Source organism: Oratosquilla oratoria, chromosome 21 (assembly GCF_046742065.1).
Source record: "Oratosquilla oratoria isolate Oo_2021 chromosome 21, ASM4674206v1, whole genome shotgun sequence".
Lineage (NCBI taxonomy): Eukaryota > Metazoa > Arthropoda > Malacostraca > Stomatopoda > Squillidae > Oratosquilla > Oratosquilla oratoria.
Window position 1 is genome coordinate 27,494,534 of NC_134797.1, and position 17,914 is coordinate 27,512,447.

A 17,914-nucleotide genomic window follows, 5' to 3' on the forward strand; every position below is an offset into this window, starting at 1 on the left:
GAGAAGTTTTCGGCCATCGTGTCGAGCGTTTCCTCCCTGACAGTAGGACCTATGTTGTCGGACATGTTACCCGTTAACCACGGGTGGTGCAGGATACCTTGGAGGGAGAGGCGGTCCCAGGGGTTTTTCGTAAGGCAACGCTATATTAGATCCCTACAAACGGACGGGAGGCTTCTTGGGAAGTACGGTGTGGCCCTCTTGATATCGGCCTCGGAGTCGAAGGCGTCTCGTCCACACAGAAGGTAGTACAGGAGGGTTCCCAGGCTCCAAACGGTGGCTGGGACATGGAGGAACCGTCTTCGGGATAAGTACTCGGGGGGCCAATAGATGAGGGTCCCCCCGGTGTTCGTGCCTCTCTGGTTTCTGACCACCTCTCCGCATCCAAAATCGATTAACTTGATATCAAATTGGCCAGTGCCTGGGTCTTTGTACATCAAGGCATTTTCTGGCTTAATATCCTTATGGGATACTCCTGCTTGTAGACAACGTTCCACCGTGGTTACTATGTCCTTAAAGATCCTCTTTATTACTCTGCCAGGGAGTTTGCCGAACTTCTGTACATAATCGAATATGGAAATGGCTTCGGGGACGTATTCCATGACCATATAGTAAAAGTGCCCTTCGAAAAATACGTCATGCAGGCCTATGACCCTCGGCACGTGCTGGACTTGGTGCAAGAGGGCTGCCTCTAAAGGGACTTTTTGGCCATTCCGCAGGCCCCAGGAACGTACCCGCCACAGGGGAACCTCCTTGACGGCTACTCGGACTCCGTCGGATCGTCTTGTGGCGGCGTAGACGCATCCGAAACCGCCTTCCCCTAATGGTTCCTCAATGGTATAATCCCCCAGTTGTGTCCCTTCCATAGCCACCAAATGACGAAGACCCACGAGGCTGAGCAGTGCTGTTATTAGCGTGGAAAGTTATATCTTGGATTGATTTTTTGTACACAGAACTGCAGTTGTAGCCTAACAAGTGTATGAATAGAACACACAGAAATAACACACACGTAGAAAGAACACACATGTACAATCTCGCTCATTATTTATATATGTCTCTCTTTCCCTGTAAGCTTAAATAAATAAATGAAATACTCTTGTTGTATTTGAACTATACATTTTCACAACTGATTAGCTTTCTCCCTCTCCTCTCTGTCTCTCTCTCTCTCTCTCTTTCTTTTTTTTCTCTCTCTCCCGTATCTTTCGCTAAGTCTATCTGATGGGGAAAACAGAAGACGTTATCAATGGTGCCCTGAATTCTCTTCGTATTCATCGGAATGAAAATCGTCCCTTTAATCGCAGCGAGTACTGTGCACTCGCAATTACCACAAGTCATCTGATTCCTTATCTTTGCCCCCCTCCCCCCCTCCCTCTCTCTTTGTTGTAGTTCCAGTTTCGTGTCCGGCAGACTTTCTATCCGTTCAGCAGATCATATCGGGTAATAAGGATGGATTGCATCTTCATCAGTCCTTGGGAATTCTCTAGCTGTCTCGTAGTATCAGGATGTGGTCCCCTGTAAAAATTTGAATGGTTTTACGCAGTACGGTCTTAGGATTTTATAATAGTGCGAATGCCCTGGCAAAAAGATTAGTTCCTGAATTTTTGTATTTTTTACGAGAAAAAGTAGATATAATCAGATGTGCAGTGATGACGGAGCGGCGCTCTTATATATATATATATATATATATATATATATATATATATATATATATATATATATATATATATATATATATAATATATATAATCTTTTACTTTATGATAATTAGCCGGAGCGCCGATCAGTGAAGTGGATTTTTTTTTTTTTTTTTTTTTTATAATATATGCATTTTACGATAATTAACGAGTGCAAACAGGAGATAATTAAACATGGTGTTACATGCAGTAGGCCCACTCCATATAGCAACATGATAGGGATAGCAGACTTTTGTCAGGTCCTCCGCATCTCCGGTACTTAAAATATTGCCTCTGCACCCCTGGATACAGTTAGTAGAAAATACACATGTAATTAGTCTGGAACCTGGGATTGTAGAAACTATGAAGGCTAGACAACTGAGGAATAATACATGCATACATATGTATATATATGTAATACAAACATGCACACACACACACACACACACACACACACACACACACGAGTATATTCTTCTGTAACGGTTTCCTTCACCATTTCTTTCACGTTTGCTTCTACGTCTTTAGTTCCAGGTTCCTAACTTTTTTTTTTATTTTACAACTAAACAGTGATGTATTTACAAAGAAAAATTGAAATGGTTTTCTCCAGAACATTGTTCATTTTATTTTTTTCTCTATTCCATGTAGTTGTAATGAGACGTATTTCTGTTCACCTTAGACTAATGCCCTAATCCTGCACTAATTTGATAGATATTTTGTTTCGTAATACTCTTTGGTAGTTGAATTATTTTGTGTATCCCTTTAATTATATCTTTTTCATGATTTATTACGCTTCTTTTCGTGTTACCTTGTTAATTGCATTTGGAAAGTTAGTCTGTTATCATATCGGTCATCTAACTGTAATCAAATCTCCCCCGGAGTTGGTTTGGCTCGGCCCTAGTTCACCCGGTATCCGTTTTTTATGGCTACCAGTTACTACTTTTTCCCCCTGGGTACCTATTATCCGAAAGACTTTCCATCGTGTTAGCATTCAGTTATTGACTACCCTCTAGCAGGGAGGTAATTCTATGCAAACAGTCCATTTATCTTAGGCAGCAGTTCAGTTGCTGGGGTCATGGGGACTTGAGAGGTCCTCAGTAGCTTCCAAGAGGGAGGGAGGGGGGAGGTGAGTGTGGCACAGGGTAAAATCTTATAGTAGTTGGACTTTTTTTTTCTGAAATCGGTTCCATGATTTCTGGCATTCTAAGAAATGGTGTTCCATAAGCGGGGTGCCCACTATTAAACGGGCAGAGAACTTTTCGTCTTGAACATTACGCCAAGGTTTGAAATTTTAGGTTAATCGAGGGTTATGTGTAACAGCTACTAACATTTCCCATATTTGGCATCAGGAATAGTAACCTAGACTATGATCCTGTTTTATCTTTCTCACGGTATAACATTAACACCACTGTGCTTGTTTATTTTATTCTATAAATTTATTTGTTTATTTATTTTATTTTATATTTTCCTTTTGTTTTATTTCTTGTGGAATGCTTTGTGCTAGTGATCTTCCAGGAACAGCATGGGGCATCTGCATGGGATCGTCTTAGGATAGACATAACACATGAACATTTCTTCCATCCGTGACTGAAGCCCATATGTACCCCCACTTCCTTTTGAAATTGCAGCTCCAATGATCTAGTATTCGGTGACCGGGCTAGTCCCAACATAGCTTTATCAATTTCCACCATTTTCCTTTTTTAACGTATGAGAGCTGGTTAGATGTTAAGTGCTCTCGTGTTCCTACTAATTGGTTAGATATTACTCTCATACATTTCAGACAGCAGTCCCTCAGTTCTTTGAGAAATTTAGAAAATGCTTGAGGAGCCGTAGAGCTGCGACTGCCTGGTTAAACTTGACAATAACTTGTTTATTGATCGATTGAACATTTTTTCTGGCCTTAGATGTCAGTTGAGCGCTTTTTTTTTTCAACCTGGCTGACTTTCCATGAGGTTTTGTACCTCAGGGTCAGTGTATCTAATCTTTGGCAATATACCTGCAACTCAATTTTTCAGGGGAGGATGACCATAATATTTTGATCAATTTCAGGAGGAATCGATCCAGTTTCGCGTCGCTCTCACCTGTTTCATTTCCCTCACAGAGATACTTTTGATATTCACCATGAGTTTTTTTTTTTTTTTTTTCATTTTTCGATATTCTTCGATTTGATATCTTAAATGTTAATATTTCAAGACTCCATGCGTCCGATGTGTTTATATATATATGATATGCAAGGTTGACCACGAATAAAAACTATTAAAGCAGAGCGCTTTCGTGTATTCACATATTCAATGAAAATAACACATGTATTATTTGAATACACGAAAGCGCTCTGCTTTAATATTTTTTCTTCGTGGTCAACCTTGCATTTTCAAAAACACACGCTTCCAGTGGATTTCCTGCATATATATATATATATATATATATATATATATATATATATATATATATATATATATGTATGTATATGCACTGTTGTGCATAAATTGGGACGAGGCAAAAATTACTTTCAAATCAAAATGTAGTTATAAAAGGATTATTTTGCATGTAGAAGGCCCACGATGAGCCTGACAAGGCGCAAACCTACCTAATGATTACGTATGAAACTTTCCCACCAGCACAGATTTTCGAGGCCGTCTCAGGGATTTGAATTCGGCTCGCTCGTGCGTGCAGCCAGAACACAACCCGTGAGCCAGCGAAAGTTCCCCTCGATATTGAAAGAGTCTTTACTTCGGCAGGATACAATCGCTCAACGGCTGTCGGAATAAGGATGCAAGTCGTTATTACAATTTTGATGGCTATCGTACATTGAACTGAATGGAATCTTCAGGCGCTAGCATTCACAAAATACACCAAGAGCGTCATCAGTGTTTATCGTTTCGACTCCAGCCGCAGCGTCATCCCCTAAACAGGCTTTAACCAGAATAAAATATGCGAAGGTTAACAGTGTCGTTGGGATGAGATGGAAACGCGGCTTGAGACCGGATCATACGGAGGTGCTCTTCAACATATTTTGGGGTTGGACCCAGCGGCCATTTGTGCCCCGAGGAAGAAGAAGAAGAAAAAAAATTCTCGAATGACAAGTTTGACTACGTTGCAGATTACATAGGCAGTGACGTAATCGGAACTGTGTTGGTCTCGACTTTGCTTAGCTGTAGGTTCGAATCCCGTATTTCTCTCCGATTCCAAGCAATGAGTGTTGCTTGACCGAACAATCCAGGCGCATAATACGGCCGCAGTTATGCGCCTCCTGGCGGAAGTCCCTCGTCTTCTTTTTTCTTCTTTAATTTACCTCAAAAAATAATTATTAGGATCGGTTAATTAAAAAAAAAAAGCAAAATTTCAAGGTATGCATCGATTTTTGACAAAACGACGGCTGGTGCTAGCATACCACCAACACCACCACCAACACCAATATCACCATCGCCCACCACTGGCACCACCACCACCACCACCTCAAAGGCGCGGGCGACCCGCCGCTGGACATGAAGTTAACGTTGTTGAGCCTGAACAGCCTACGCAGTTCTCTTCTTTGCACAGCAGCGTTCTGTCCACAACCCATGGAGAGTTTCAGAAGTCTTGTCTTTCGATCTGGGCACGTTCGCCCGTTCTCTCCTTTTTTTTTCCATTTTCGGACGCTTTCATCAGGGTTTCTCCCCGTTTTCAGTAAATTGCGAAGCACTGCAGCTTGTTCCCCTTCCTTTTAGTTTTTATTATTATTTTTCTTTCTCTTCTTCCTTTTCCGATTTTTTTCCTTTTCCGCATTTTCTTCCTTTTCCGTCCTTTCGTCCTTTCCGTCCTTTCTTCCTTCAACTTTTCTTCCTTTTTTTCTCTCCTCCTCCTCCATCGTATCTTCCTTCTTTTTTTTTTTTTTCTGCCTACTCCATCAAGTATTCTGCAGCCACATTACCCACTAAAGAGGATTTCGAGTTTAAAAGTTTTTTTTTTTTTGGGGGGGCGGGATCTTGTTCAACTGTATTCTTATTTCAACCTATTTGTTACTCTAGGGGTCACGTATAGCTGAATAGAATCGCCCGCCGGCAGCCAGGACAGAAGAACAAATACTACTCGGTGCGGAAGAGGATAAAGATCAGGTTTACGCAACTTTCAAGTCTTAGAGACAGTGACGAATATGGTTTATGTATATCTGATGTCCCAATACACCGAAGTAGAAAAACAAGGCAACTAGGATTTGACTTGGTGCATGTGTTTTTATTTAGTTAGGATGTAGAGCGCTTGTACACACGTGTACGGATACAAATGCGCAGACACGCTCGACTGCACGCACGCATAACGTGCAACAGACACAATCGCGCGCACACACACACACACACACACACACACACACACACACACACACACACACACACACACACACACACACACACACACACACACACACACACACACACACACACACACACACACACACACACACATCAACAACATCATCAGGACAGCCTCTTACAAACTCTTCATGCTGCGCAGATTGAAGTCCCTTGGTACCCCATCACCAGATCTAAAGGGAGTCTACACCACCTTCGTACTCCCCACCCTCATGTACGCCTCCCCAGCCTGGTCATCATCACTTAACATCACACAGAGGAGCAAATTAGAGAAAGTACAAAAAAGAGCGTGCAGAATTATCTTGGGTAATCAGTATGAGGGATACGAACACGCCCTCACCACCCTCAGCTTGCCAAGATTGTCCGACAAACACAGTGAGGCACTGAATAAGTTTGGACAGGACCTAATGCTACACCCACGTCACCGTCACTTCCTCCCACCTCCCACCACACCCACCCGCCATGCAACTCGGCATTCAAACAAAATCAAGCCCATCAGAGCGCCGAGAACTGACCGATACAAGAACAGTGCCATTCCATCCATTGTCCGCACAATAAACTCATCATAAATTTTAGACTAAGCATATCACTCTAATAATTACTATATTACTCATAAAAGTGCCCAATTGTATTATTGTCAGTGTATCACTGCTATCTCAATAAACCTATCATTATTATTTATTTATTTTTTTACACACACACACACACACACACACACATAATACTAACTTTCGCTTCCGTGCCAGAGTGAAACAGTTGGATTATCATGAGGAACTTCGCTGGTACTCCATATTTCAGTATTTTCCAGAGAAGCTTCCGGGGCACTACGTCAAAAGCCTTGGTTAGATCCTCAAAGACTATAAAAAGATCTTTGTTCTGCTCGAGATTTTTCTCCTGGATTTGTCTTAAGGAACACACACACACAAACACACACACACACACACTCGGTGGCGCTGTGGGTAGAGCACTGGACTGCGAAGTACGGTGGTGCTCGCAGTTCACGGTTCGAATCCTGCCCAGGGCCGAAATTATTTCGGTATCGCTACCCTTCGGGTCGTTACTCTGACTCTCGTGGGCGGGGGGTTGTGTGTGTGTGTGTGTGTGTGTGTGTGTGTGTGTGTGTGTGTGAAAGGTCATAGCATTGCCCATAGATCGGTCATACGAGCTCTGAGCTCTCTTCCTGGAGGGAAATAGCTGTCGATCACGAGTCTAACATGTGATCCAAAAGACCAAGGTGAATATACACATACACACACGCACAACTTTCCCTTTATCTACAAGATGCAATTTCCTTTCTTAATTTACAACAATCCGTACGAGTTTTTATTTTTTGAAGATGATTTTGTTTTTGGTTAAAGTGTTAATTTTTGCAACTAGTCATGCCTTGCGAGAGGGATTTCTGTGCGGAGCTTTATGGTCGTAGTCAGGGGATCCAGTGCTCTTGAATATTTTGACAAATTATTTTTTATTTGATGAATACGAGCAACGGCCTGCGTCTGACTCCGCTACGCGGGGCCTCGGACCTTCGGGCGAGTTCGCTTCACTCGCAGCCAATCAGTAGTCTCTGTTGCCGTGATGTCACCGCTCCTGACCAATCAGTCGTCTCCATTGCCGTGACGTCACCACTCTCAGCAAATCAGGGGCCGGAGGAGACGTGTCCCCTTGAGGAATTTCCGGTTTCCGGTCCGATTTAGATAGATATCAACAGGAATCATTTTATTAGTATATAGATTTATCTACAGAATACGAAGACTAGCTTCAAACAACGCAGATCTCACGGTTTAAGATGATTTCTCTATTTTCTCCTAGTGACGTCTTAGTAAACAATCTCGTTTGTGGTATTTTTTTCAAGTTTGTGCAGTGTCTCTTTTTACACATTCATTTTTCCGAAATATAAAGAAATATTTTTATCAATATTCAGATGCTACCTGGTGATTTTTATTCAGCTGAGGGAAACTTTTTTGTTGTCTACAAGTAAATTTGAGCACATCTGAAGCTGTGCACAATAGTTCTTTGGGCTCTTTTTCCTATTTTGTGCACATCTAAAATTCAGATTTACTGTGTTGGGGCTTTATCAGTAATTGGTGCTTTAGTCTTGAGTATCCCATATAGTAAAGTATCTTGTTGAGCCTTTCTGCTCGTGCTGACTGGGCATAACTTCTTTTAACTTCATGGAGACTTGATGTCCATTGTCTTGAGTATCCCATAAAGTGAAGTGATGTTTTGAGGAATATCACACAGCACTTTCTGCTTGTGGTGACTAAGTGCGACTGTGTGGTTGGCAACTACCCAGTAAGTTCTTTAGATTTGTGTTGACTTTGGATTTTCATTGAATACCGAGCCCTGATGCTAAGGGATTTATTCCAATGTGATGTTCTTTCGTGATGGCTTTGTTTACACAAACTGCCGTGATTGTGAACGCTTGCACATTGTCCCTTCTGGAAGTCATCGTGAGAAGATTGGTGCTGGATCCTGTGACGAAGATATTTTGAAAGCTTATTGTTCTTGTGTTGGAATGTCTGTCTCGGAGCTTCAGTTTCTGTCGGTCATTTGAACCCGTTTAAGGTCGACTACTTTTCACTCCTTTTGACAGTTCGTCGTCACTTGTGATGGGGTAGATCCTGGTGAACTATTGACAGGAAGGTCAAATAGGACAGAGACCCCATCCACGGTATGTGCCACTAAGAAGTCTTTTTCATTTCTCTTAAGGTGCCCCTCTTTATGTTACCATAAAAAGGACTTTGTGGCGCTTTTTTGTTTCCCATTTCTTCCGCTATTAAGTGCGGTTGTTGCCGATGATTTGTGTCAAGTTTTGTCCACTACTTAAAGTGATTTGAGGCCGTTTGGAGCCGGACGGGTACGAAGGAGGCAGACGGGATGAAGGAAAGAAGGGCGTTCCTGAAGCTCCAGCAGGCTTCGGAGGGCGTCATCTGAAGTCGCTTTCAGACATCTTGATTCCTATTCGAAAGGAAGGGCTTTTTGCCACTGGAAATGGATCCTTTTTCAATCACTTGAGGGCTCTTTATTTTCGAAGGCTTTCATCATGCCGAGTGTGCTCATTATTCAGCACTTTCTCATGCTGGAATAGCCTGGTCATATTTGGCCTGTCCTATTAAGAGGCGTCGGGGTTTTAAAAGACTTAAATTTGGCACTTCTTCGTGGGCGATGGGGATTACTGTTTTGATACAGTTTAGACGGTTCTGTCCTATTTGATTTTCTTCCTCGCATTCGGATCATTTTGGGCTTGTTCTTGATCTGTGTGACGCCTTTTGTGCCCTTGCGTTCCTTGATTAAGAGGAATCGCGTTCATCCTTTGAAGATGTCGTCTATGCCTCAATTTCCTTCTGAGGACTTTCGCTGCGGACCGAAGCTGAGAGAAGTCTTCGGCCATGGTGTCGAGTGTTTCCTCCCTGACGGTAGGACCTATGTTGTCGGACATCTTGCCCGTTAACCACGGGTGGTGCAGGATACCTTGGAGGGAGAGGCGGTCCCAGGGATTTTTCGTGAGGCAACGCTTTATTAGATCCCTACAGACGGACGGGAGGCTTCTTGGGAAGTACGGTGTGGCCCTCTTGATATCGGCCTCGGAGTCGAAGGCGTCTCGTCCACACAGAAGGTAGTAGAGGAGGGTTCCCAGGCTCCAAACGGTGGCTGGGACATGGAGGAACCGTCTTCGGGATAAGTATTCTGGGGGCCAATAGATGAGGGTCCCCCCGGTGTTCGTGCCTCTCTGGTTTGTGACCACCTCTCCGCATCCAAAATCGATTAACTTGATATCAAATTGGCCAGTGCCTGGGTCTTTGTACATCAAGGCATTTTCAGGCTTAATATCCTTATGGGATACTCCTGCTTGTAGACAACGTTCCACCGTGGTTACTATGTCCTTAAAGATCCTCTTTATTACTCTGCCAGGGAGTTTGCCGAACTTCTGTACATAATCGAAGATGGAAATGGCTTCGGGGACGTATTCCATGACCATATAGTAAAAGTGCCCTTCGAAAAATACGTCATGCAGGCCTATGACCCTCGGCACGTGCTGGACTTGGTGCAAGAGGGCTGCCTCTAAAGGGACTTTTTGGCCATTCCGCAGGCCCCAGGAACGTACCCGCCACAGGGGAACCTCTTTGACGGCTACTCGGACTCCGTCGGATCGTCTTGTGGCGGCGTAGACGCATCCGAAACCGCCTTCCCCTAATGGTTCCTCAATGGTATAATCCCCCAGTTGTGTCCTCTCCATAGCCACCAAATGACGAAGACCCACGAGGCTGAGCAGTGCTGTTATTAGCGTGGAAAGTTATATCTTGGATTGATTTTTTGTACACAGAACTGCAGTTGTAGCCTAACAAGTGTATGAATAGAACACACAGAAAGAACACACACGTACCATCTCGCTCATTATTTATATGTCTCTCTTTTCATGTAAGGTTAAAGAAATAAATGAAATACTCTTGTTGTATTTGAACTATACATTTTCACAACTGATTAGCTTTCTCCCTCTCCTCACTGTCTCTCTCTCTCTCTCTCTCTCTCTCTCTTTCTTTCTTTCTTTCTTTTTTTCTCTCTCTCCCGTATCTTTCGCTTCGTCTATCTGATGGGGAAAACAGAAGACGTTATCTATGGTGCCCTGAATTCTGTTCGTATTCATCGGAATGAAAATCGTCCCCTTAATCGCAGCGAGTACTGTGCACTCGCAACTACCACAAGTCATCTGATTCCTTATCTTTGCTCCCCTCCCCCCTCCCTCTCTCTTTGTTGTAGTTCCAGTTTCGTGTCCGGCAGACTTTCTATCCGTTCAGCAGATCATATCGGGTAATAAGGATGGATTGCATCTTCATCAGTCCTTGGGAATTCTCTAGCTGTCTCGTAGTATCAGGATGTGGTCCCCTGTAAAAATTTGAATGGTTTTACGCAGTACGGTCTTAGGATTTTATAATAGTGCGAATGCCCTGGCAAAAAGATTAGTTCCTGAATTTTTGTATTTTTTACGAGAAAAAGTAGATATAATCAGATGTGCAGTGATGTCGGAGCGGCGCTCTTTTATATATACATATATATACATATATATATATATATATATATATATATATATATATATATATATATATATATATATATATATAATCTTTTACTTTATGATAATTAGCCGGAGCGCCGATCAGTGAAGTGGATGGCTTTTTTTTTTTTTTTTTATAATATATGCATTTTACGATAATTAACGAGTGCAAACAGGAAATAATTAAACATGGTGTTACATACAGTAGGTCCACTGCATATACAAACATGATAGGGATAGCAGACTTTTGTCAGGTCCTCCGCATCTCCGGTACTTATAATATTGCCTCTGCACCCCTGGATACAGTTAGTAGAAAATACACATGTAATTAGTCTGGAACCTGGGATTGTAGAAACTATGAAGGCTAGACAACTGAGGAATAATACATGCATGCATATGTATATATATGTATTACAAACACGCACACACACACACACACACACACACACACACACACACACACACACACACACACACACACACACACACACACGAGTATATTCTTCTGTAACGGTTTCCTTCACCATTTCTTTCACGTTTGCTTCTTCGTCTTTAGTTCCAGGTTTGTAACTTTTTTTTTTCTTATTTTACAACTAAACAGTGATGTATTTACAAAGAAAAATTGAAATGGTTTCCTCCAGAACATTGTTTATTTTATTTTTTTCTCTATTCCATGTAGTTTTAATGAGACGTATTTCTGTTCACCCTAGACTAATACCTTAATCTTACACTAATTTAATAGATATTTTGTTTCGTAATACTCTTTGGTAGTTGAATTATTTTGTGTATCCCTTTAATTATATCTTTTTCGTGATTTATTACGCTTCTTTTCGTGTTACCTTGTTAATTGCATTTGGAAAGTTAGTCTGTTATCATATCGGTCATCTAACTGTAATCAAATCTCCCCCGGAGTTGGTTTGGCGCGGCCCTAGTTCACCCGGTATCCGTTTTTTATGGCTACCAGTTACTACTTTTTCCCCCTGGGTACCTATTATCAGAAAGACTTTCCATCGTGTTAGCATTCAGTTATTGACTACCCTCTAGCAGGGAGGTAATTCTATGCAAACAGTCCATTTATCTTAGACAGCAGTTCAGTTGCTGGGGTGATGGGGACTTGAGAGGTCCTCAGTGGCTTCCAAGAGGGAGGAAGGGAGGGGAGGTGAGTGTGGCACAGGCCAAAGTCTGATAGTAGATGGACTTTTTTTTAGTTCTGAAATCGGTTCCATGATTTGTGCTGGTGATCTTCCAGGAACATAGCATGGGGTACCTTCATGGGATCGTCTTAGGATAGACATAACACATGAACATTTCTTCCATCCGTGACTGAAGCCCATATGTACCCCCACTTCCTTTTGAAATTGCGGCCCCAAGGATCTAGCATTCGGTGACCGGGGTAGTCCCAACATAGCTTTGTCAATTTCCACCATTTTTCTTTTTTAACGAAGGAGAGCTGGTTAGATGTTAAGTGCTCTTGTGTTCCTACTAATTGGTTAGATATTACTCTCATACATTTCAGACAGCAGTCCCTCAGTTGTTTGAGAAATTTAGAAAATGCTTGAGGAGCCGTAGAGCTGCGGATGACCTTGTCAAACTAGACAATAACTTGTTTATTGATCGATTGAATTTTTTTTCTGGCCTTAGATGTCAGTTGAACACATTTTTTTTTAAACCTGGCTGACTTTCCATGAGGTTTTGTACCTCAGGGTCAGTGTATCATAGTCTTTGGCAATACACCAGCAACTCAATTTTTCAGGGGAGGATGACCATGATATTTTGATCAATTTGAGGAGGAACCGATCCAGTTTCGCGTCGCTCTCACCTGTTTCATTTCCCACACAAAGATATTTTTTATATTTACCATGAGTTTTTTTTTATCCTATTTTTCGATATTCTTTTATTTGATATCTTAAATGTTAATATTTCAAGACTCCATGCGTCTCATGTATATATGTAATATATATATATAAGAGAAGATTTGGAATCTGGGATCCATATTGGAAAACAGTAAACACCAGATTCAATTGAAGGGTTTATTTGCCCGACGTTTCGATTCCCGTCCAGGAATCGTCTTCAGGGGGTATAACGGTTACAAGAATGTGAACTCCTTATGAATCGCTGAAATGGTAAACCTGGGAAAGGTTCACCCTTTCAGTCAATTGTACAACGCATACAATACAATAATAAAATAAAATAACATACAATAAAAATAATAAAATACATTACAATGCCAATTACAGTAAAATAAAAATTACAATTTTGAACATAAAACAAACGAAGAAAAAGTGACCATAGGTGACACATAGTAAACAACAACAGGACAAAGAGTAAATAGAAGTGGACCAAATGTCCGCACTGAAGAATCAGGAACAAACGACTAAATTAAAAACAAAAATGCACTACAAAATACAAATAGAAATAAAATACATGGCTGTGAACAAAAACAAAAGTAGCAAAAAGACTCTAGCGTGACACAACGTGAATACTTCAGAACATACAATAAGGACCAAATGTCCGCAACGAAATGTCATAAGAGTAAATGGCAGTGTGACAAAAAACATCAAAACGAAACCCAAAAGTAAAGGCAGAACATAATTCAAAGACGTAAAAGAAAGAAGGTGGACCAAATGTCCGCCGAAGTAGGAAGTGGTGGACAAGCGGAAAAAAGGGGGGCTCAATAACAAATGACTACATTACAAGCAGACAAATAAAAAGCAAAGAAGAATGAACGTAGAAAAAGGGAAGCAAACTACAAATGTAAAGTCACGGGAAGGGTGGGGGGAGTCGAAGAGGTGCATTGGGAGATCGCTTACGAGAAAGGAAGTCAGCCAAAAGCCAACTGGTGAACAAAAGACAGGTCGAAAAGAAGCAACGGAGAAAAGAAAACAGGACAGAGGAATTAGCCTGTGTTACTCCTCGTGCCTAGATAAATAGGGTTGAGGTCAATGCACCTGTTTATGCAGTTGCTCTTAGTTTCCCATGCTTCGAGGAAAAGTCTTTTCTTTTTATTATTTTCTTTATGTAGAGTTGTAACTCCATCCCAATCAATCATGTGTTGGTGTTCTGTAGTGTGTTTGTACAGGGCCGATTTCGGATCTTCTCGTCTAACTGCACGTTGGTGTTCCTGTACTCTAGTGGACAGTTTCTTTTGTGTTTCTCCTACGTAAACCGTGTCACAGTCCGTGCAGCTTATTTGGTAAACTACACCGGCCTTTTGAGTAGGTTCTTCGGTGTCTTTTACTTTGGTGAGATTTCTGTTTAAGGGGTTGCGGGGTTTGTATGCTACTTGTATTCCTTTGTCACGTAAGACTCTGGCAGTGACCTCTGAAGCTCCTTTGATGTAGGGGATAGTGACTCTAGGCGTGATATGTGGTCTCTGTTGTGGGGTGTCGGTGGGTCGTGCTTTTGTCCATTTCCGTATGGTACTGCTGGAATAGCCGTTGTTCCGGAAGACCTGTAAAAGGTGTTTTCTTTCGGCCTTCTTGGATTCCACAGAAGAACAGACTTTATCAGCTCTGTTCCATAAAGTCCTGATCACACTCCTTATGTGGCAATCTGGATGGTAGCTATCAAAGTCCAACAGTCTATCAGTGTGGGTGGGCTTTCTGTAGACACTTGTACCAAGGGTGTCACCTTCACGCTTGACGCAGACGTCCAGGAACGGCAGTTGGAAATCTTTCTCCAGTTCCATTGTGAATTGAATGGCCGGTTCAACATTGTTGATGTAACTGAAGAAAGGCTCCACGTCCTTGCTGTCCAAAATGGCGAACATATCATCAACGTATCTAGTCCACAGTTTTAGCGAAGTAGGTGCAGCACTTAGAAGTTGAGCTTCCAGTCTTCGCATAAACCCTTCAATTGAATCTGGTGTTTACTGTTTTCCAGTAATATATATATATATATATATATATATATATATATATATATATATATATATATATATATATATATATATATATATATATATATATATATAATATTTGTACAACACTGAATAGGTCCCAGTGATTAGAGATACATTTTAACAATCACAATGGACTTTGATTCTAAGCCATCAAAGGCCAGCATGCTAAAATTGAAATGTGGTACTGGTTAGAATTCAAGTGCATTGTGGTTGTTAGCACACACACACACACACACACACACACACACACACATATATATATATATATATATATATATATATGTATATATATATAATATAACCTGGTTCCGTTGTTAAACGTATAGTTGTGCGTTTCCCAACGTTTGTTCTTCTGCGATAAAGAAAATCGCCTTTTCAAGTGCACGACCGATTATCTGACAGGCCTAGCGTGGCCATACAATCAGGGTCACAAGATTTTTAAAGCATTTTGAATAGCTTCCGTGTTAGAATGTTTTGGAATGCGTTTTAGAAAAAGCCAACAGTAATTGATGTGTGTGCGTACATGAATGTGTTTGTGCGTGCGTGCGATCTACCGCGATCTTAGATTATGTGTTGGACTTGTGACCGACAGCTATTACCCTTCCGAAAGAGAGCTGAGATTTCATATATGGCCCGATCTATGGATAATGCTGTGGAGACGTTACACACACACACACACACACACACACACACACACATACACACACACAAATCCATTTTCCACCAGAAATAGTTCCGATTTGCAGTGCTTCGAAGCTGTTTTTTTCTTCTTCTTCAGACTTGTGCGGAATTCGAACTCGGATTGCTAAATTAGCTGTCGAGAACAGTACCACTGCACTGTCGAGCCGTGTGTGTGTATGTGTGAGAGAGAGAGAGAGTGGGAGAGAGAGAGAGAGAGAGAAGGTGCGAGAAATCGGTATGCAGGTACGAGACAGTGATGGAAAGAAAACAGTGGATGATTATGTGCCGGTGGATGAAAGACTGAGTAGAGCTTTGATTGATGTTATGGTGCGGCGTGTGGGGTGGGTGAAAGGCTGACGCATGACCCCTGGACGGACCCAAAAGGAAAGCAAATGACTTTGATCCAAGACCGGCATCTGGATTCGCATTTGAATGGAATTCCAAAAGACCACTCGGATCGTGTGGAATTTCAAAGGCTCATTCAAACCGTATGAATGGTCATGGAGATTTTGACAATCGAACACAAAGGAAGATGTTGGTGAAATATTGTCCCAAGGATATATTGAAGGCAATAAAGTCCATTATTTAATGCACTTGTAGGTTTCTTGAAAACGCAATGAAGCGAGAAAAGAGTCTGTTAAAGGATTAACTTGCTATTAAAGACATTAATGGTCGACTTGATGCGTTCTTTTCCAAGGCTCTGTTGACCTCGGGTCATGGTGATGAGGATGGCTGACAACGAAATCTGTGGCGATTCTGCGTTAAATTTCCTTTTGTCGTTAAAAGGAAATATTAAGGTAAACTAGGAACATCCGGCCCGCCGCAGCACTTTACATGTAAAAGAAAAAAATGTAAATATGCTTATCTTTTTTTTGAGTGTGTATTTTGTATTTAGTGTATTGGTAAATAAATATGTTGTTTGTCTTCATTGTTATTATTATTTTATTTTATTAATTGATTTTTTTTTTTTTTTTTTTTTTTTTTTTTTATTCACTGTCTTGTATGAAACAATGGTTATGCGCCGCACGCTCGTCATCCCCACCGTTTTCTGGTCCTTTATGAAAAAAGTTTGGCGACCCCCTGCTATAGACCAAGTGGAGGGGGTAGGTGGAGGCAGGATGGATGAGCTGGGGTACGCAAGAAAGTGGATTAATTTGAGGAATGTTCCAAGTGTGTGGTTGAAAGGGAGATGAAGGTAGGATGAATTATGGAAGGAAATTTGAAGCGGAGGAAGAGGAGAGGACTTGAAGATAATGGGGAGATTCATAAATCAAACAATTAAAAAGTGCGAAATAGGAATGAGGGTCGAGAAAATTGGTAAGTAGTTCGGCCTGATCGCAGAAGCCGTTAAGAAAAATTGTAAAAAAGAAAAAAAAAATTTTGGTCGAAGTACTCTTGGCGGGAAAAGCGAAGGAGACTGAGATGGAATTAAGAATGGCGGAAAAGATGTAGTAAAGACAAAAAATAAATAAATGAAACCGTAGAAGCATATTTAAACGATATGAAGAATTTTTTTGTCTAGGAAGAAAGATCTATGCAAGAAAAATAGATAAGTGAATAAAAATAAGTAAATAGAATAGATAAATGAAAAATAAAGAAAAGGGGGATGGAGCGGTGATAGGTTGGAAGTGGGTAAAACGTCTGTAGTTAGACCGGATGTGTTAGGGAAACTAGTTTTTAGGTGAGCTATTATAGAGGGTCTTTGAAGGGCACAGGAGAGGGGGAAGGGGCCTTAACATAAGAATGAATGAGACTGCAAGAGACCATAAGGCCTACAGTAGGCAGCTCCGTATCCATCACCACCTGTCATCCCCATCCATAAAGTTGTCTAATCGACCTTAGTTCGTGCCGACTTACGAAAGCAAAATGAAAAAAACAAGTAATATCAGAATCATGGAAGAAAGGACTTGTTTATCATTGCGGAGTAATTAAAGGATTGATAGAGTAAACGATACAAGAAGAATGAAGATATGTGCTGAGAACATGGATAATCTTGGAAACGAAAAAGATTATAGATCAGTCTTTAGCACGAAGTTGAAAAATACTTGACTGGAGGAAGATGATTAATTTCGATCATAGATCCAAAGAGTTCTTCCAATAGAGTGGATAGGAAGGAAGTATATTAAAAAGAAATGGAGATCTCGAGTGAAAGAAGTAAAGATCGTATCTGATTGGGCGAGGCGCGTGTAAAAGATAAACAGAGCAGAGTCAGTGATTCATAGATGTTGGGATGAGTGAGCGATGTGTGATGCTCCTATAATTA

At 41.3% G+C, this 17,914-nt stretch overlaps 1 protein-coding gene across 1 annotated transcript; it reads right to left on the reverse strand.

Annotated features, from left to right (window-relative positions):
* Positions 1-9,221: 9,221 nt before the first annotated feature.
* On the reverse strand, positions 9,222-10,253 carry LOC143037039 (serine/threonine-protein kinase pim-2-like). The gene has a single exon (XM_076205147.1). The coding sequence runs from the start codon at positions 10,251-10,253 to the stop codon at positions 9,222-9,224; it is 1,032 nt and encodes a 343-aa protein (XP_076061262.1).
* Between the last annotated feature and the right edge of the window lie 7,661 nt (positions 10,254-17,914).

What these genes read in the sequence shown, in the direction of transcription:
- LOC143037039 (XM_076205147.1), bottom strand. Translation starts at nt 10,253, where the DNA reads ATGGAGAGGACACAACTGGGGGATTATACCATTGAGGAACCATTAGGG.